The sequence below is a fragment of the Heptranchias perlo genome, chromosome 26, assembly GCF_035084215.1.
Source record: "Heptranchias perlo isolate sHepPer1 chromosome 26, sHepPer1.hap1, whole genome shotgun sequence".
Classification (NCBI taxonomy): Eukaryota; Metazoa; Chordata; class Chondrichthyes; order Hexanchiformes; family Hexanchidae; genus Heptranchias; species Heptranchias perlo.
The window spans coordinates 19,869,049-19,891,251 of record NC_090350.1 but is presented as its reverse complement, the minus strand read 5'-3'; the positions used below and the strand labels follow the sequence as shown (position 1 = coordinate 19,891,251).

The following is a 22,203-nucleotide window of genomic DNA, read 5'->3' as shown; positions in this document are numbered from 1 at the left end:
GGCCAGTCGAATCCTGGTTGATGGTCTGTAGAGTTGGAGATTATACGAGCATCTGCTGCCCATTCTTCATGCCAGCGAGTTGATAAGGAAAAGTCAAGGGAATCAGGAACGTTTGACCATGTTAGCTTTCACAGAGAGCCGCACATGTTGTTGGTGGATAGAACAAATCAGAGTGAATTGGCGACATGATTTTGTTACAAAGTCTATTCACCAGTTTTGCTACTGCATCTGAATCACAAAGATGTTGAGGAGCTATGTTGCAAAGCACTGGTAACCATGGGAGGGGAATAGGGCGCAATGTGCCTGACACAAGGCACATTGTAGCATGCAGTTGTGTATGTACCAGTTTAGTGTGCAGTGAGCAAGCCCAAACGGTAGCGCAATATTCCGTAACTGAATAGCAAAATACAAGAGCAGATAAGCATAAAGTGCAGGTGTTTGCTCCCCAGATAGAGCTGGCAAGTTTGGCAGTTTTCAGCAGATAGTTTTTGTAAGTTAGTGACTAGTCAGCACAGAATGCACCTATTATGACTATACTACCGATAAGCTAGTCTCTAAGAATGCATAAATTGTGAGAAAGTTCAGATGTAAACGCAATTAATTTGTTGTTTAACCTCAAGATCAGGCTGCTTGTGACCTCTGCGAAGACTGCCACTTTTAGCAAAGTTCTGCAGGTTTTTAACCTTAGGGGCCTAATACAGAACGGATTCCTCACTCGTTCTCAATCCCTTAACACATATTATCATTAGCGATGCTCATTGTCAGAACCTTCTCAGGCAAGTGACCTAACAGTAGTCACCACTTTCAACTTGACTATATTTAATATTATATTGCCAAATGTGTAGAATATATTCTTCACTATTTTCTCTCTTACTATCTCCTTAGCTTCTGAAATTCTGTCTAGATCTGACTTTCTCTTCCATTACCTGAAATAAATAAACACAGATACATGTTTTATAAATAGGGACATAGAGTATGAAGTAAAGTAATGATAAATTTGGTGAAGCCAATGCTTGGACCATTGTATCTGCACTGTATACACACACAAGTGGAAGGGAATCAAGAAAAGTGCAGCAACCTATTTGATCCAAGGTAAAGAACTGCGCTGTATACATACACCAATAGAAAGGAATCCCCCAAAAAAGTGTAGAAAATTATATGATCCAAGGTAAATGCATACAGGGAAATCATCAGAGAAATGCAAGAAAAAGAAAGCACAGAATATAAGGAGTGACAAGATCTTCGCTATTCTTTATCACCCTTGGCTCTGAATTTCTCTCCAACTCTTTGACTTTTCTCTCACTTTTGCCTGCCACTTTCTGAAATTGTGTCAAAAGGAACTCACCTTCAGTGAAATTGTAACTTTCACTACTGAGCCATACCTACATAAACAACTCATTCCCTACTTATTTTGGAGTTTGCCACTGTAAATAGTAGCCAGAAGTGTTGTGCACTACCAAAGTAGATGGTTTCCCCTGAGTGTCTGATATAATTGCCAAGTAGAGGCTGCCAAAAAACATTGCCACCAGCACACTGAGAGTCTGGATTGACCCTGTTGTGTCCGTAGAGGTCAGTGAATCAGTTTCCCACTCCCCTGGTCTGTAAAATCATTCCCGAGCATATCTGGAACATAATTACACCAGCAAAATAGTTGCAAACTTGTAGTGCAGGTGGTTTAAAGTCCTTCCAGTTACTATAGAAACGGGATAAACAGGCCGGTTGTAAAATCAACAGCAGTGGGAGACAATAATAGTGAACTGCTTCCAAAATTCACAGCACAAAAATGCCCCAAATTTGATAATAATTGGCATCCTCTCTCGGGAAAGCCAAAAGATGGCTGTCATAAGAATTGAATCTGCCACGCTGGTGCAGAGGGGATGGGTCTTTCTTCTGAAATTAGGGTCAATGCATAAATCAGAGATGGTTCTCCCATCTCCTCGGATTCCTCCTCCTGAATGATTATATCCACATCTAACATGATTTTCTGTAAATAAAAGTGTACTATTGCATACTAATTATTTTTAAAGGGGTGCCACCTTCATGCCCTTCTATAGAACAATTAAAATCTTGGTTCTTTCAACTCTTAAAAAAGAGCTGCCACCTTTTCCCTCTGATGGCTCCATTTTTAGTTCTGCTTCATCTATTGTTACTATTAGGCTCACTATAGGCACTGATTTCAAACTATCTCCTCTGACCTCCCACATCTCTTCCATTACTAATGTTCCAAAAAGTGTGAGGCAGTAATAAGCAGAGAGAATAGAATGCTGGGTTATGTTGCCAAATCAATTCAGTTCAAATCCCCACAGGTCATGCTGAAGCTGTACAGTGATTTAGTTAGGCCACATCTAGAATACTAATCCAGTTTTGGCCATTGTAACATCAGGGGGTCTTCTACATCTCACAGGCAGCACAGATGGGTGCAACAAGAGTGATCCCAAGTGTTATAGAGATGAGCTGGGAGGAACAATCTGATAAGAAAGGCTCTTCAATCTCTTAAAGGGAAGTCTCAGAGGGGACCTTATAGAGCTATATATGACTCTTAGTAAGTAAAATAAACCCAGAATGATACTTACAGATATGCCAAGGTCAAGAGAGTACAGATTCAGAGTTGTGAAGGTAAGAAGTATCTCTTTACACAGATGTTGATCAACAACTAAAACAAGTTGCCAAGAAAGGAGGCAGAGGCCAGGATACTGGAATCATTTAAGAAACAAATGGAAAGGGGAAGTAAGTAGGGTAAGTATTCTGGAAGAACGAGATCAAGTGAGCTGAAGGGCTTTCTTCATTCAAACCTATCTTGTGAAGATGCCTCCAAGAAGCTTGATATTCTCTCTTGTGACTAACACTTCTTTTCCCCTCAATATCTCTTACTCTCTATAAAGCCCAGTCAATCCAAGACTTGACCTGTCTGCAGCTTTTAACATGGTTGACTACACCATCTTCCTCCAACACCTCGCCTCAGTCGTCCAGCTGGGTGCGACTGCCCTCACCTGGTTGCATTCCTATCTATCCAGTCGTAGCCAGAGAATCACAAGCAATAGCTTCTCTTCCCACACCCACATCGTTAACTCTGGAATTCCCCCAAGGATCTATTCTTGGGCCCCTCTTATTTCTCATCTACATGCTGCTCCAAGGCAATATCATCCGAAAACACATCAGATTCCACATGTAGGCTAATGACACCCAGCTCTACTTCATCACCACCTCTCTCGACCCCTCCACTGCCTCTAATTTATCATGCTGCTTGTCCGACATTCAGAACTGGATGAGCAGAAATTTCCTCCATCTAAATATTATGAAGACCAAAGCCATTGTCTTTGGTCCCCACCACTAACTCCATTCCCTAGCCACCGACTCCATCCCTCTCCCTGGCCACTGTCTAAGGCTGAACCAGACCATTCACAACCTTGGTGTCCTATTTGACCTTGAGATGAGCTTCCGACCACATATCCACTCCATCACCAAGACCGCCTACTTCCACCTCTGTAACATCACCAGTCTTCACCCCTGCCTCAGCTGAAACCCTTGTTCATGCCTTTGTTACCTCTAGACTTGACTATTCCAATGCTCTCTTGGTCGGCTTCCCATCTTCCACTCTCCATAAACTTGAGCTCATCCAAAACTCTGCTGCCGGTATCCTAACTCGCACCAAGTCTCATTCACCTATTGTCCTTGTGCTCACTGACCTACATTGGCTCCCAGGCCAGGAACGCCTCGATTTTAAAATTCTCATCCTTGTTTTCAAATCCCTCCATGGTCTCACCCCTCCCTATCTCTGTAACCTCCTCCAGCCCTACAATCCTCCGAGATCTCTATGCTCCTCCAATTCTGGCCTCTTGCGCATCCCCAATTTTAGTTGCTGCACCGTTGGTGGCCATGCCTTCAGCTGTCTAGGCCCTTAGCTCTGGAATTCCCTCCCTAAACCTCTTCACCTCGCTCGTCTCCTTTAAGACACTCCTTAAAACCTATCTCTTTGACCGTCACCTGTTCTAATATCTCCTTACGTGGCTCGGTGTCAAATTTTGTTTGATAACACTCCTGTGAAGTGCCTTGGGATGTTTTACTACATTAAATGTGCTATATAAATGCAAGTTGTTGTGGTTGTTGAATACTACAATATCTGGGAAGGCTCTTCTAATGCCTCACATGATACAAGAAAAGGTTTGTCATTTGATGCGATCCCTTTCTCACCTCTTACCTTCAACTGCTCCCTTACAATCTTTCTTGTCTCCCTTTATTATATCAACACTACAGATGTCCTCTTGAGTTTTCCTCCTTTATTCTTCCTATACTGAAAAAATGCTCTTCCTCTTGAAATCAGGACTCATCTCCCAGTATCCTACTCTAACGTTCTTTTCCTGGATCTCAAAGTTATGTCTTTCTTTCCTTCCACAATCTTGAGACCTTTAAAACCCAAATCACTACTTCCCTGATTAACCTGCAAGGGATTTCCACAGGGGCATTTTCCAATCTCATGGTGTAACTTCGTCTCCAAACTCTGAAGAAAGTGTGTGTTTTCATTTATTTTTGAATTGTTTATCTATTTTCTCCAGGGTTTCCGCCTATGTTCCGTCGAGGATCCGCCACTGTAATTTTTCCTGAGCTTTTCACCCTTTAGGTGTCTTGGACTGAGCCTTGACCCTCCACCTTGTTTACTCAATAAGAAAATGCTCCAATGACTTTTCAATTTGATTGTTCAATGCCTGATTTTTAATATTTATATTGAATTGTTGACTAATTAAACTGGCCGTGGTACAAACTTACGAATCAGCTTTTTACCGGAAATTTATAATAAACATATAAACTGCTTTTACAGTGATTCGGATTCAAAATAAAAAGTTATTGGATGGTGTGTTCACATATAAAACAACGTTCTTTCCCACTATCAGTGTAACCGCAACCAGACGAAAAAAAAAACATTAGTCTGATCGAAACGACTTGAAAAACAAATTCACAAATGAGCCAAAATCCCCAAGGATAATTAACAGCACGCCACGAATTGTTGGGATCTTTTCATTGGTTTGCATTTGCCAACGAGAATTTCTTCTTTATTTGGCCAGTTTCATTTCATTCATTTTACATCAGCGGTGCGTGAGCTCAGAACTTCTGGCATTCTTCAGTATCCCTTAGACCCGCCGCTGTTAATAGTCCGAAAGAAACTTTCGGGGGACAGACAACATAGTCAAAGCCCCCCTGACGGTCATTAAACCGACCAGACTTGTGCAATCCAAGGGACCCTGGAAACGAATGGAGGCATCAGCTTTGATTTTATGTTAGGAGCGCTGAGGGAGGCTTGAAACCCCTGATTCATGGGTCAGGTAATGTAATTTCTATTCATTTAAACTTCGCACAGTATTTCCGCGCAACAGTCCAAAGAAGAAACATTACAAATTTGTTATGGCTAAATATGGCTTATTTTATTACACCCTTACCCTTCTCCTATATTATATTTAATCTATTGCACCCTGTACCAAATCGTCCTCTAGCACGACAGTACCGTTGTCACACGCGCCTTACAGGGAGTCAGGGAGGTGGAAAGAACTTTGCAGCGTCAGTCCAGCTATATTTGAAATACCAGGTTCGCCAAGGTGTTACTCATTTTGAGGAGAAAGAGGAATGGCTGCCATTTTGGAGAAGAAATTTCATTTGCCCAATCTAGAAGTGCCAAGTATTTTTAGCATTGTATTACGAGCAATGATGTCCTTGCCAATAGGAGCTGTTTTTGCAATACGTGACATGGTTATCAACTAATGAAAAACTTTGCCAAACAACTTTACAAGGGTGATAATGCCTCTGTAATTAAAATCTGAATTGTTGTTACAGTATTTGCTTTAATTTGTGTGTTTGGTACTCATTAGAGACAATTGCGCTGCTACAACTGTGTTGTCTGGAGAATTTCTGGGGAATTTGGTCTCAGGGGTGCAACAAACACTCTCAGAACCAGTTTGTCTTCTTGGAAAAGATCAACGAGGAATGTTGGAGATAAACTTCTATTGTGGATTGTAGGTGTATAATCATACTGTATTTTGGAACAAAAAAAATGAAGTCATAATTGGGCTAAAGTAGGCTTAACAACATTTTCACATAAAACGTCAACGGTTGTGCATGTAGCCAGAGAGAAGTAGGAGGAATAACTAGTTCAGCAAGTTGATATCAGCAGTGCAGTGATAAGGGGGGAATAAATGGAAAGGAGGAGCTGTTTCACAGGATGTTCAAAGGACCCATGTCATCATGGCAAAATGTCTTTCAAAATACTTTATCACGTTTTTAAAAGTTCACCCTGCGGCGCACACTTCTACCTGAATTTTGCAATCAGGGTCTACAATTGATGAAGGACCCCAACTAGCAACGAAACTGCCTTACACCTGTTTTAGGCAGGTGAGCTGCTCGCCCATTTACAGGGGCAGCCTGAATATGGCATCAGGTGGGCCTTGGGTGTCAATGGACAGCCAACCCCCACTGCCCACCCCCCCACCCCCAGTTTGCAACCGCTGGCCGTCCATTTTGCAGGTGTAAATTAGGTGGCTGTGAGTTGAATTTCTTCCCCGAGGTGTCAGATAGGTGAGCATATAGAGGTTTACAAGATTGTTAAGCGTATAGAAAAAGTTAACCCAGATTATTATTTTTAATGAAACAGTGGATGTAAAACAAGGGGAAAAACTAGGAAAAGGTAATTTTAGGACTGGTATGAGGGAAGTCTTTTTCACATGAAGAGTGGTCAATGTGTGGAATAGACGTCCAGATAGAGTGGTGGAGGGAAAATCCTGGAATCATTGAAGAAACAATTGGATGCTACAATGGGGAGATTTTAGGATCTCTCTGGAGAAATGGGTCAAGTTGCCTTCCTTATCCGTGGGGCATTGTGAACTTGTGTCAGCTGCAGTGTGAACTGTCCTTGGTGATTGACATGACAACAGAGTTTTCAGAGCCAGAGGTGAGCCTGCCTGAAAAACTTCTAACCAAAATTATACTTCCCTTTTTAAAAAGTAAAGTGCAAAACCCAAAAATCAGGCCTTAAAAGCTCTGGAAATAATACAGCAGTTGGTGAGTACACTAATTCTGTGAATGTTCATCATGTTCGAAAAATTATTGGGCCAGATTTTGCTGTAGGAGGGCATCAAACATAGAAAGGAACATAGGAACAGGAGTAGGCCATTCAGCCTGTACTGCAGCAACTCGCCAAGGCTTCTTCGACAGCACCTCCCAAACCCACGACCTCTACCACCTAGAAGGACAAGGGCAGTAGGCACATGGGAACAACACCACCTGCACGTTCCCCTCCAGGTCACACACCATCCCAACTTGGAAATATATCGCCATTCCTTCATCGTCGCTGGGTCAAAATCCTGGAGCTCCCTTCCTAAAAGCACTGTGGGAGAACCTTCACCACGTGGACTGCAGCGGTTCAAGGCGGCGGCTCACCACCACCTTCTCAAGGGCAATTAGGGATGGGCAATAAATGCCGGCCTCGCCAGCGACGCCCACATCCCATGAACGAATATTTTAAAAAAGCCCCTTGAGCCTGGATCATGGTTGATCTGTATCTCAACTCCATATACTCGCCTTGGTTCCATAACCCTTGCCTAACAAAAATCTATCAATCTCAGTTTTGAAATTTTCAATTGACCCCCAGCCTCAACAGCATTTTGGGGGAGAGAGTTCCAGATTTCCACTACCCTTTATGTGAAGAAGTGCATTATGACACCACCCCTGAATGGCACTAATTTTAAGGTTACGCTCCCTTATTCTGGACACTCCCACCAGAGGAACTAGTTTCTCCCTACCCTATCAAATCCTTTAATCATCTTAAACACCTCAATTAGATCACTCCTTAATCTTCTATATTCAAGGGAATACAAGCCAGGTCTATGCAACCTGTCCTCGTAATTTAATCCTTTTAGCCCCAGTATCATTCTGGTGAATCTGGGCTGCATCCCCTCCAAGGCCAATATATCCTTCCTGAGGAGTGGTGCCCAGAACTGAAAGCAGTACACCAGATGGGGTCTAACCAGAGCTCTGTACAGCTGTAATATAACCTACACCCATTTGTATTCCATCCCCCTTGAGATAAAGGCCAACATTCCATTAGCCTTTTTCATTATTTTTTGTACCTGTCCACTAGCTTTTAGTCATTTCTGTACTTCGACCCCTAAATCTCTCTGCTCATCCACAGTTTTTAGCTTCTCCTCATTTAGAAAATACTCTGATCTGTCTTTCTTAGGTCCAAAGTGGATGACCTCACACTTCCCTACATTGAACTCCATCTGCCCACTCATTTTGCCCACTCACTTAATCTATCAAGGTCCCTTTGCAACTTTCTGCTCCCGTCTACACTATTTACTGTGCCACCTAATTTAGTGTCATCAGCAAGCTTAGATATACGGCTCTCTATTCCTTCATCCAAGTCATTTATAAATATAGTGAAAAGCTGTGGCCTCAGTACAAATCCCTGGGGGACACCACTAGTCACATCCTGCCAGTTTGAGTACATACCCATTATCCCTACTCTCTGTCACCTACCTCCTAACCAATTCCCTATTCAAGCCAATAGGTTGCCTCCAATTTCATGCACTCTCATTTTTGTTAACAGTATCTTATGTGGAACCATGTCGAATGCCTTCTGGAAGACCATTTAAATAATATCCATAGACACTGTTATCTACCACATTAGTCACCTCCTGAAAGAAATCAACTAGGTTTGTTAGATATGACTTACCCTTTATAAATCCATGCTGGCTCTCTGATCAGCTCATATTTGTCCAAATGCTCAGTCTCTCTGTCTCTAATGACAGATTCTAGTAAATTCCCCACAACTGACGTTAGACTAATAGGCCTATAATTTCCTAGTTTAAATCTCTTACCAGTCTTAAATAGTGGTGTGATATTGGCAATTTTTCAATCCCAGAGGGCAATTTCTGAATCGAGAGAGTTTTGGAAGATTGTGACTAATGCAGCAACAATTTCCTCACCTACTTCTTTTAATTCCTTGGGGTGGAAACATCAGGTCCTGGGGATTTGTCAGTCTTTAATCTCATTAGTTTCTCCATCATCATTTTTTAACTTATATTGAATCTAGTTAGTACCTCCCCTTGATTTATTTTTAGTTTTCCTTGTGTCTCTGGTATCTTGTACTGTGCAGACCAATACAAAGTAGCTATTTAGTAAGACTGCCATTTCCTGATTTCCAATTACAATATCAAAATGGAAAGACTGAGAAGGAGGGTGAATTCAGTGTCAAATCAGGGACAGAAAGAGAAATAAAGAAAGAAAGATTGGATTGAGAGAGAAAAAAGAGACAAAAAGGAAAAGTAAGAAAAAAAAATTAAAAATTTGATACTTTTAAAATCTCCTAAAACACTTCACGTGAAGGAATGAGACTCCACACTCATAACAGTTAATTTTTGGTGCCAGAGAGGTTAAATGGCAGTCATTAACACTTATCATGTCGTTAAACTGGCCCTTAATATCTGCAGCGGGTTTCATTCAAATCTCCTGCACAAATACAGCAACTTCATGATATTCAATGCATGTCAGTGGTGAGGCGGACAGCGAAATGTCGTTTTCGCGAAGCTAACGGCAACTCAGTCAGAAATATTTGGATATTTGCATTTAACTGTGCAGCAAAATCTGGCCCATTAAAACAAAAGGTCTGTGTCAAACACTTTCACTGGATCAGCAAACCCATAAGTGGTATTTGGTCATCTTTTCTGCTGCTCAAGCAGATAGGTTTCCTGTGATCTGTCCAAGACTGCACTTTTGCTGAAAATTTTAAACTGGTTGAAATGTCTGACTCACTGTCAATTGACTTATCCACTCACAATTATGAAGTGTATTTTTTTAAGGTTCATCCATCTTGTTTTTTTATTTAACTCAAATGTGGTTTTAGCATTCCAAGTGACATTGTAACCTTCCATGGGAGTGAGTTAGTGTTCTGTGATAGATTCTATACTGCAAGTTGGTACAGAACATGACTATGAAGTTGGTGGTTGTTGGCTTGTTTTTGAGGGTATGTACCCTTGTTACAACCTGAGCTTTCTCGCACTCGACACAAATTCAAAATTCAGCTCCCATTGAGAAACACACAGTCCCTATGAAGTGAGGTGTGACCCTTTGCACAAAAAGCGAGCCCTGGCTGAGCAATAACGCCTTTTGTTTCTGGATTACATGTTGGATTTCTATTATGCCGATGTCACTGCGGAAGATTATTAAAATCAGACACACTATACACTTTCGTAACAGACTAAATTACCAATCAGTTTTATTTACAGTCATTCACAGAAGTATGGAGTAAAAGGAAGTTGTCGCAATCAGTCTGAATAACACCGCAGTGCAGTTCATGAGAGGGGTAAGTAGTCAAAGCTGACAGTTCAATGACTTTCTTTTAGATGCTTTCAAACTAAAGATAGACAGACACTTATCAGAAGGTGAGGATTTGCCTGATCCCTACCATTTATGGTCTTTCCTGGAATTACGAAGCTGTGTTGTAGCTAGGTCAAGGACATAACTGACTGGTACAGCAATAATGTCCAAGATTAATACTCATAAAACCCTTTGAAGCAAAGTCCACAAAACCAAAAGAAATGCAAATATAGATAGATACATTTAGCTCAAAAACAGTAGTTTCACTGGACACACTAACTGGGTCAGTCACAAATAACAATCAGATAGAAAAGCTCAGAATTTGCCTGCCACATGCATCATTTTGCTCTCACAGTAATCTTGTTTTTGAATGAGGTTTAATGTTTCCCATAGGATAGAAACTATGGCTCAACTGACGTATTATACAATCCTTCCCTCCATTTCTGCAGGTGACGGAATTTGATCACAATCTTATCTGGACAATATCATTTGGACTGTGGAGAAAAATCAAAATGCATTGCCTGGCCTTACTAATACTGGTCTGCTGTTTCTTTGCTGGTGAGACATTATGGTCTATTGCCACATAAAATGGACAAACAAGGGAATCAATGCCTCTTCTGTTTATTTGCCAGATAAAGTATATATTTTTTTGTTTGTTCTTGGGATGTGGGCGACGCAGGCAAAGTTGCATTTATTGCCCACCTCTGAAAAGTGGTTATGGGCCTTCTCATTGAACCGCTGGAGTCCCTTGTAGTGACTGTGTTATGTAGGGAATTCCAGGATATTCACACAGCAGTGATGAAGAAATGGCAATATATGTCCAAGTAAGGATGGTGGAGGTGATGGTGTTTCTATGACGTTGCTACTCTTGTTATTTTTGATGGTAGAGGTTGCAAGGCTGGAAGGTGCTGTCAAGGTAAGCTTGGCAGTTGTTGCATCCTGTGGATAGTACATACTCCAGCCACAGTGTGCTGGTGGTGTATGAGATGGATATTGAATTTGGTGGCAGGGGTACCGATAAAGCAGACTGCTCTATCCTGGATCTTATTAAAATTCAATTTTATTTACTGTTGCATCTTTCTCCCACTTTTTTCCCAGCATGCAGCATTCTATGACTGTGAGGAGAGGCAGCTTGTGCTTGAGATCCCTTTCAAAGGAAAATTCTCACCATCAGGGCCCTTAATCTTGATGTTGATACTCCTTTCCCCAAAACTTTTCACTGTCCTTTTAATTCCAATCCTTCCACCTCAATGCTGACACCATTCCCTGAATGAGATGCAGCGCTGACAGTCTGTTCCTAGGCTTCTTCCAGTGCTTTCTGTAACTGGATGTTGAGCAGCTCAGGATGACTTGCTGTCTGAACATCTCTCCCTGCCTGGGGGTGGGGAGGGGAGAAGTTCTTATTTTCTGCTTTCATTGACAAGAACCAAGACTGGGAACTTGGCATTTGTGGAGAATTGCACCTATCACTCCATGTTGCAACCCACTGGGCCTTTCATATTTCACTCCTTCTTCAAATCCCTTATTCTGCTTCCTGCCTATCCAAAACACTGGGACTGCCCTGGTCAAAGTTATCAACAACATCCTTTATGACTGCAACTGTAATGTGTTTTCCTACCTTTTTTTCCTTGACCTCTATGCAGCATTCAACATGGTCAAATACTCCATATTCTACCATTGCCTCTCTTGAGGTCCATTTTTGTGGCAATGCCTTTGCTTGGTTCCACTCCAACCTGTCCCATTGTAACCAGTACATCTGCTGTGGAGACTTCTTTTCCTTGCCCACAAGATCACCTCCATTCATGGATCTCTCCTTTTCCTCATGTACATGCTGTCCTTAGGCAAAGGATTAGCTTCCATATTTATGTTAATAACTCAGCTCCACCTCTCCACCACCAACACCATTGACTCCATTACTACCACTGTGCAGTCCAATTGCTTGTCTGGCATCAAGCCGATGGATGAACAAGAACTTTTTCCAACTTAACACTGCCAAGACTGAAGCCTTTCTTTTTGGCTCCAACCAAAAACTCCTCCCCCTAGCCCGATTCGATGTTCTTTCCCAGCTACTTTAAGTTGAACTCAACAGTGTGCAAGCTCAACGTCCTATTTGACCCTGACCTGAGTTTCAAACCCTACTTCTTACGCAAAATCAAGACTGGCTACTTCCACCTTTGCAACAACTGCTTCCTATGCCTTTACCTCACCCTCACTGCCACTGAAATCCCCATCCATGCCGTTGTCAATTCCAGGCTTAACTTGTCCAACTCTTTCCTTGCCAGCATTCCAAGCTCTGCCTTACGTAAACTTCAATTCAGCCAAACCTCTGCCACCTGCATCCTATCTTACACTAAGCCCTACTGCCCTATCACCTCTATCCTCACCAAAACCTGTCCCCCAACACATCAAATTTAAAATCCTTGCCTTTGTTTTTAGTCCATCCCTACCTTTTCAACCTGCTCCAGCCTTATGTACCAGTGCTCACTCTCTAACTCTGAGATCCTTTGCACTCCCCATGCCGCACCACATTTGGTGACGGAACCTTCAGCCTTTCAAAATGGAATTCTCTCCCTAAACCCATCCACTGTGCTATATCACTTATCTTCTTCAAAAGCCTCTTTAAAACCTCTCTTTTTGAACATGCCTTCGGTTATTTCCCGTAGCTCTTCTCCTACTGCTGCCTAGCATCCACTTGAGTCTGTGAAGTTCTTTGGGATGTTTTATTACCTTACATGTAGTATATAAATGCAAGCTGTTGTTGACAAATCTCCAAGTCATTTACAATTGATTACTATTTTGTAATTACTGAGCATAAAGGAAAATTAATTACTGAGTATAAAGGAAAATAAGTTAATCATAATATTATCACATTTGTACACACCTCTCTATTTCACTTTGCATGATGCCATTCAGTAGTCCTGTGCTGTAGGATTTTTCTGATTTAAACTTTTTTTTATTTACAGTGGATGCTTCACCATGTTCTAAGGCAGTGTTGATGGCTATGGGAGCATGTAAGAGCATGATTTCTCTATATTTGTCTATTCAACTGCAAATTCACAAATATTGCTTTATTTTGGTTCCCATTTTGTCCTATTCTCCGTTCCCCCTCCCCCACATCATGTACTATTTCCTGGCCAAGAGGATGAGTTAATTAATATCAGGGGGTAAATTTTAACCCCCAAGAACAGGTGGGTTGGGGGCAGGTGGGCAGTGAAAATTCCAAGTTTTCAGAGCGTGACCACATCCTGGCTCCAACTTGCACACTTCTGGGTTTAACTCAGGCAGATTTGTCTGCGTATGGAGAGCAGACACCAGGAAGTCCTGCCCCCACTTAAAAGGGCAATGTACCTCATTGAGATACTTAATATTTTGTGTATTGGATAATTAAAACAAATTTAACCTTACCTGTTTGGGTTTCCCATCACTTCCCATTCACATCAGATGAAAGCAGGAGGGAAAGGCTGGATCCATGAGGTGAGAGCCTTTATTGCACTGCTTGTGGGCCCAGAGGAGCAGGAGTATTTCATCCAGGCCCAACAAGCTCACCTGGCTGACGGGGCCCCCTGGCGATTGGCCAACCACCCAACCCCGCCCCACCCGATGGCGGCCACCCTCCCAGCAACCTCCGCTCTTCTTGCTGCCTCCCCCGATCTTCTTGCTGTCCCTCCCCCACCCTCTCCGATCTTCTCTCCGGCGTATGATCCCTCCCTCCCACTGATCCCAGGCTGACAGCTAGGCAGCCTGTCAATCAGGCTTAAAAAGGAATTAGATAGTTGCTTGAAAAAGGAGAATATTAATGGGTTTGGGAAGCAACAACAACACTGGGATCGACTGGATGGTTTATGTGGAGAAAAACACAAGGTTGAGAAAAGCAGATTTGGATGGGCCGAATGGTCTGTTTCTGTGCTGTAACATTCTATGATTCTACAATCTAATTTAAGCTAAGAAACACAGTACAGAGAAAGAGCCCATAAACTATGGAGAAAAATACTCAGTTTTAGTTACACCTACTTCCCACATCGCTGTGATATCCGAGTTTATATTAAACCCAGCACAAGAATTGAATCCCTGTTCTAAATGAAATTCTGCCTCAATTAAAGAGCACAATTAAGTTATAAGAATCAGAAAATCATATTTTTAAATTAGGGGTAGAACTATAATATCAATTTTAGCCCCACCAGCTCCAATTATCGCTCCTTTGTATTTCATTCGTAGAGCATCACTGCATCTATAATGTTAGTGTTGGAGGTTTGAACTAGGAGACCCAAGTTCAAATCTTAGTTTCAATGAGCATTACTCCAGCAAGGCAAGTTTGCCAGCCTGTTTTTACTGTGGCTTACGCTGCATTCAGTAAGTCTTCCATTCAATGGCCCCCTCTAGCTCTTCTTTAAATGTTCTGAATGGCTTATTTCCTTTTAATCCACTCTTAGCACTAAAGTACCTGTCATGTACAGTTACAGCCTTCAGGTCCCGTATAATTATCTTAATTATCCTTGTTATGACACCACCTCTAGCTAAATTAATTTTGCTGACATATTGACTATAGTCACTTAGCTGGAATGAAGACAAAAGCTCACTACGAAGTATTTTTTCCCAGATGAATCGTTTGTATACATCAGATTCTAAAGAGGTTTACAGCACAGGAAGTGGCTATTTGGTTCATTGTGTCTGTGCTGGCACATAAAAGGGCTCTGCCATGATTTTCAGATTATGAACCGTCCTGTAATCCACTGAGAAAAATAATCAATTTACAGCTATTATCAAGTGCTGCTGATTCTGTCACAAAATGCAGTATATCTTCATATCCTGGTAGAAAAAATATTTTAAATTAAGATCTATACATTGCAAATGATACTGAATCCCACAAACAGATTATTTCCTTGTAATCACTCCTACCTATCCACTCTCTATGAAATAACACTGCCCAACATGTTGGGGTTCACCACCAAGATCATAATGGATGTGCCCCATTTACACTGCATAATACCAGCTGAGATAGGAGGATATTGTTGTGTAGGCTGTGTCTCACCACAGGAAGCCTTTAAAATGAAAATTGGCTAGAGTTGCCATCACCCATAGAATTGCACCCAAGCATGAGTCCATTACCTTCAAGGGAGGAGGAAAGAAAAAGGGATGGGAAAATTGGGGGGGAAATTTATATGGTATAATTAGTGTCATCACATAATTACTATAGAGCTTCAAAATAAATTGAACACTTTCCTTTCCAGCTTTTGCCATTTTTGCTGCTCAGAATTTTATTGCTACACTAGGATTCACTGCCACTGGAATAGCAGCAGATACTTGGGCAGCCAAATTAATGTCAATTGTCGCATATCTCAATGGAGGAATAGTACCACCTGGAAGTTTCGTGGCCACACTTCAGTCCATTGGTAAAATATTTTCTTCTTTCTGTTTTTATCCTCTTACCAAGTTGGTCTACTAAATCCATGCTATTCTTGCTCAGGAGAGTCTGAGCACAAGGACAGACTCCGAGGAGTGCTGCATTTTGGTGAACGTGCTATGATGCAAGTCATAGTGGGAATGAAATGCACCACATTACCTAGTCTTCCTTTCCTCCTACAGATATTCCTTTGAGAATGGCAAAACTCACCTTGGAGGGGGGAATGGCCATTGAAATTAAAACCTGAAATCGGGTCTCATAGTTAGGACCCTAACACTCCAGCATTATACCTGTAGAGATGTTACAGTAATAAAAAATAAAGGCGTGGTGGTCCTTAATTAGGGTTCATGCAGTTTGAAATTGATGTTGCAATTTTACCACCATTTTTTATAAAATGAGTTTAAAGTAGAATTTTAGTGTTAAGTACAAGGAATAATGTTATAGTTTATCTGGAGGAGGGTGGGAACCCCCTGGGTTAGAAAGCCACTGTGGCAAGTCTTCAGATAAAAGTAAAAAGTACACTACAGAGAGTGCATTATGTTATTTAAACAAAGACAAATTGGATACATATTACTTCTTTAAATAAATCTGTATAAAACACACAAACTGTGGAATCAATTTTAACCCCCCGCGCCTGGCAGAAATGGTGGGTGGGTGGGTGGGAGGGGTTAAAATCAGCCAAGTTCACTTACCGTTCATGCCGGTGACATTTTACCTTCACCAACTTTGAAGTCAGCCGGGTCTTCTGCCACAGGTAGGCGGGGCCTAATTTAAATCTTAAAGTCGCAGCCCGATTATGTTCTTGTCTCAGGTTTGATATTCAATGCTTTTGTTTCTCTTTTTTTGTTTTCCTGAAAGGTACTGCAGGATTCTCCACCTCTACCAAACTCATGTTGGGAGTCATTGGTGCCATCAGTTCCATCCTCATCAGCGTTAAACTGGATATTTTCTGAAATAGAAAAAGTTGTTACTGCTAACTTCAGAAATAAATTGTTATCCTTATCCACCAAGAGTGTGATGGAAAAGTCTTTGTGTGTGTAAAATTCTCTTTTTTAAATTTGAGATAAATAAGTTCTTAACATATGTATGGTAACCCAGTTTAAATCTATAATAAATGCCCTCTATATTCCTGCAGCCTGACTGTCCTACATAGAGGATTGCACGGTTCACAAACCGTAGGAACATTGTGCACCAGAGATAGCTGCTGTGCATTCAGTTTGTAATATGGAATTTTACAAATATTTTGCAGCAGTCAAGATTCACCCATGGACTGTCATTCCCCTCTAATAATTGTTATTCATTGAGGAGATACTCTATGAAGCAGCAGATTATGAAGGGGGAAAAAGCATCAACTTAGCTGATTCCAGTCAGCCTGGTTGAGATCAGTCTCACCTTGTAGAGTATTACAAACAACCAGTGTCCTATCACACAATATGTTAATTAAGTAACGCATCACACTAGTGGGACACCTAGCTCTTAATGTTTTTTGAGAAATCTTCATTCATCATTAGGGTGTGAAAATCAAGGTTGTCGCAAAACAAAATCACAACAGCTACAAGGATTGTATACGTGCAGAGTAATTGAATTCAATGGAAAGAAAATCGAGAATGGTGTAAAACGGGCTGCTGACATGCTATGAGCCTGTTTTGCACTACTGGCGTAGACCAATTTCAACCACCCTTCCCCCTAGTATGAGCGTTTAAGTACTTTTAGGTCAGGCATGGTAAAGTCAAATGTAACTTGAAATTCCTCTTTCAATACCAGAATGTGCCTTAACCCCAAACTAGAAATGTCCACTTTGAATATTTATATTTCTCACACAAGCCATCGTTACGATCTTTCAGAATGAGACTGAAATGAAAAAGTGCCCACTGAGAGTGTTCAAATTTATTTCAATTAGTTCCTTTTTAGCCAGCAGAGAAGCGAAACTTTAGTCCCATCAGTTTGGGCCAACTGGATTCAAGACTAGGTTCTGCAGGTGAAAGGATAATGTACTAACCAACTGCCGTGTGTTAAAATACTGAAGTGTAAATGCCTGGAATACTTTTTGCTGGATTTCATTACCTTTTTGCCCAGTTATTCTGTAGTGGCTTTACATAATAAGTCGCAGTATCTGCCCCCTTCCCAATTGAACAGCTTCTTATAAAAATATTAGCAAAACTAGTTATATTTTATGTTGTTTTTGGAAATATAAATAAGAATTTCAAACCCTTCCTGCACAGCATTGTTCTTAAATTGAATACAGACAGAACTCTTTTACACTGAAAAAAAATATATTGGGCAACATAAGAGAATCAACAAAAAAAAGGTCAAAGTTATCCTGTAAGAATATAGGAACAGGTGTCGGTCATTCAGCCCCTCGAGCCTGTTCTGCCATTCTGTTAGATCATAGCTAATCTGTACCTCAACTCCATTTACCCACCTTTACTCCATATCCCTTGATATCCTTACCTAACAAAAATCTATCGATATAGTCTTGAAAATTTCAATTGATCCAGCATCTCAACCTTTTTTGGGGGGAGGGGGGGAAAGAGAGTTAAAGCTGGGCTGCCAGGGGCAAGCCCAGTACATTCTTGTGGTATAATTTGTAGGCCAATACATTAATGCTGCATATGTAGTACATAAATTTTTATACAAATTTCTTTGTGTAAACCAGGATGGGTTATAAAATGAATACGATACAGAGCTTTGAGACATAGCACAGCCTGCACTCTGCTAATGCCAAAAACTACTAAGTTAATAATTTATCAGCAAGTGATCCCAAAACACAAGTAAAATAATTATGTGAGGAAAGACTGCGTGGCAGCTTATAAAATAATTTTATTTATGAAACATCACTGACATAATTACAATCAGCATTTTGTGACAGTGATATTTTGCTGCAAATGAAAATAAAAACAAAGGACAGCACTTCATACAATTTCATTTTCAGATCTGATTTGAGCCAACATTAAATAAAAGTCTGGCCTTCACACTGGGTATAAGCTTTTATCGATTCAAGTGCACTTTAAACATAGACCACACTACTGCAAGTTACTTTAACCATCACGACTTTAGTTATACAGAGTTCATCTAATTCTTTTTGCTCACGTGGAACTCAAAAGCACAGAAATGAAAGGAAAACAATGTGAAAATCATCTTTTAAAAAAAAGGGACAAAAATTGATTTTAAAAAAATCACAATTTTTATTTGTGGGATTAAACCTGGTACCTTAGCTGCATGCCTCCAAAGGCCAAAACAAGCAGCGCATCCTTAACACTGCACACAATGGATATTTCAGATTTTCCTCGCTAGAAAGTCTTCTTTCTCCTTAGTGGCAAGGGCCTTGAGATGTTAACTGCTGCATGCGAGAACACTATAAATCAAAGTTATTGTTGACTGATGTCATCCATAACTTTTGAGCGTTTCAACTGTGACTACTAGTCTTCGTGGTCCAAATACAACTACATTTTTTTTTGCGAAAACATTTAATAATTCCAGACTTTCTACAGCCCCTTCCTCTGCCACCTCTTGAAAATGTCATTGCCAAATTTGTCCCTTTGGAAGGGGCTTATTTCCAAATTCTAAGAAAGATGAATGGCTTGTCACAAAAAGGCAAAAAAAACTATGTTTAGGTTTGTGAAACTATTAATACTTTAAGCTAATGCCTGTCGACCTTCCATGACATTTTCCCATTTCGCCTTCTCATCTGAATACTGTGGGGTAGAATTTCCTGGGAGCTCCACTTTTAAGTTTCTTCAGGGTTTCTGTCGCAGTTACAATGAGAAATTGGGAGAAGCCTCATGGAAATTACTGCTGTACGTTTCTGACTTCTGCCAATGCTGATTTTAAACCAGCCGTTGGGCAATTCGGCCTTGGATTCTACCTACTTTTCTATGGGTGCCTTGTTTCCTATTCCTCTTCAATGACCCAGTTGAAATTGTGATCTCAGACTGAATGAATCACGAGTGTAAATCCACACCCAATTATCCTGTGGGACAGTGGACTGTGCTGTGGGATGAAAAACAACCGTTGTCACATTATTAAATCAAACGGATTGTTCTGGGTGGTGTTCAGCTGTCAACAAAAGTTTTGAGTGCTGGAAGCGTACAATATTCCTATTGAAATCAAAAGTTGCCATTTGGTTGGGTGAATGTTTTGTGTGCCTCCTTTCCCCTGCAATTTCTAGAAAGTTAAGTATGTATAATGTACTGCCAGGAACATGCAACTTAGGAGGAACAGTGAGTGCTGTCTTCTCAATACCAGAAACGCCTGAAATTTCTGCAAGGAATGCTGACACAACTTTGGACTACACTGGCAAAAATGTGCCAGCAAAGACAGCTACCCAGGAATCATGAAGTAATGTGAATATGAGGGAAGCATTGGCCAATATGCATTTGATTTGAAAATGTCTTGAGATTTTTGAAAAACTACATTGTAGTACTACTCTATCAAGCTGTGCTGAATGACTCAAGAGAATTGTTTTTTGAAAAGTAAATGTGGCTGAACTACCAAGCCAGCAATGTTTGAGAGCATCATGCTGTAGCTAGCCAAACTTTTGCCAAGTCTTGAACTCTATTCACTCGATTATACCAGCCTTTCACATTTGGGCATTTTGCTTCTTACAATTGATAGTGTGCACTTATTTTACTATTTGGATTAGCTAACCAGACATTTACTAGCTCATACTGTATAGTTTCATTAAACGTACTGCAAGAACTCAGGCTTTTAATCCACAATAACAAGATATATATTTCATTTTAAAAATTGCCCTTGTAATAACACTGAAATCTGTAGCAGTTTCATCCAATTCCCAAAGACACTATACTGAAGATTTACTGTACAAAAATCAACTTTTTGTGGGATATGCCTCCACCATTACATTTCCCAGTATTTGGGAACACTATTATAAAGTGAAAATTGTGAATTGCATGGACACAAGTAGCATCTTCATTTCATAACAGTCATTTAAGTGAAAACCCTAAGTTGCATTTAGAAATGATACCCTGCAGAAAATGACCACATACACACCAGATTTTGCAGTGAATTACCGTGAGTCTATAATGAGGTATAAAACACTCAAATCTATATCCACGCTGTCAGTCCAATGTTTACTTATAAACAAATATAAAAGGTTTAACGTAAAACCCTATAGATTAGCATAATAATATATCTACTGCTCATTTACGTACAATTTTCATCTGCCACCCTTTTTAGGCGGCAGATTCAGCCCTTCAGAATATCAATATTACATAACATTGAGTGATACTGTTTCAACACGTAACTGAAATTAAAACCATCAACGTTTTCTGCCAAGAGAATCCGTTACATGCTATTGTGCAGAATGAATGGAGCATATGGAAAGTTGTAATCTGCAGAATGCTCTCAGTAAAACTTCCCTTTCTATCAAAAGTGGTGGCCCCAATACACCTATATGGCAACCAGGAGCCTCTCAGCAATGTTACAATAGCAATCAGGGCACAAGGTATTTATTACATAAAATATGTAGTCTTACATGTACACTCAGGTTGTAATAAATATAGGAATGGTTATCAGAAATCCTTCCATGTTAATCATAAGGTGATACATAAGCTGAAGTGTAACACAAGATTGAAAGAGTTCAGAAAAATCAACCAGGCTTGAGTAGTTGATCAATATAATCTGAATTGCATCCTCTAAATACAATCCAGCCTGTTATTCTCAACAGTGCATTCAAAGGAGTGGGGGTGGTGTGTCTCTACTCCATATTCATTTTTTGTTTCACTGGCTGGAGTTGTAGAGACATAATAATGTTGGGCAATGACCTTCCATAGTTTAAATTGAAATGCTGTTATATGTAATTTCAACCGCAGTGAAATCAGGTTGCATTCATTTCAAGTTATTCTCTGTATGCTAGAGCCTTAAAACAAATTCATATTTCAATGCATATACAATACATTGCTACGAACATGCAACTTAGAGGAACGTGAAACAGTGGAGGGCAGTGTTCTCAACACCAGTGGCAAACACACCACAGCATTGTTGCAGGTGGTCTCAAAAGTTTTCACACAGAACATTTAACTTTTAATACAGGTCTTGACACCACTAGTTCACTTCCTAAATTAATGAGTTGTGGTCTATTTTGGAGAATCAAATGTAAAATTCCACTGCTGCTTTTTCATTCTTGTAAATGCTTCCATGGGTTTTCACTCTCTTTCCCACTCCTCTCCCCATTTCATGCTCATATCCTGGTTTTAATCTGTGAAAGAAATCACCAAATCTACTACAGGAAGTAGGGCTTATGAAACAATTGTAGAAACATAAAAAGGCACAAGTATAAATATGGATTATCCTTTGACTGGATACCAAGCAAAAACATCAAGAGGATGCAAGAAGCAGACAAAGTCAATGAGGAAAGTCGGGGGGGGCGCAGAGGTGTAAAAGGGAGAGCAAGTGTTATTAAGGCTGTGAGCCTTATCTTACGT

At 40.6% G+C, this 22,203-nt stretch overlaps 1 protein-coding gene across 2 annotated transcripts; it reads left to right on the top strand.

Moving 5' to 3' along the window:
* Positions 1-4,965: 4,965 nt before the first annotated feature.
* LOC137342533 (interferon alpha-inducible protein 27-like protein 2A) lies at positions 4,966-16,770 on the top strand. Of its 2 annotated transcripts, none has more exons than XM_068006471.1 (6): positions 4,966-5,318; positions 10,257-10,345; positions 10,809-10,917; positions 13,323-13,370; positions 15,588-15,749; positions 16,619-16,770. In XM_068006471.1, exons 2-6 carry the CDS (start codon positions 10,337-10,339, stop codon positions 16,711-16,713), a joined length of 423 nt encoding a protein of 140 aa, XP_067862572.1. In that variant the 5' UTR covers positions 4,966-5,318; positions 10,257-10,336; the 3' UTR covers positions 16,714-16,770. The 2 variants fall into 2 exon arrangements, with proteins under 2 accessions (XP_067862572.1, XP_067862570.1); XM_068006469.1 differs by having other exon boundaries at positions 4,967-5,318; positions 10,269-10,345.
* The last annotated feature ends 5,433 nt before the right edge of the window (positions 16,771-22,203 follow it).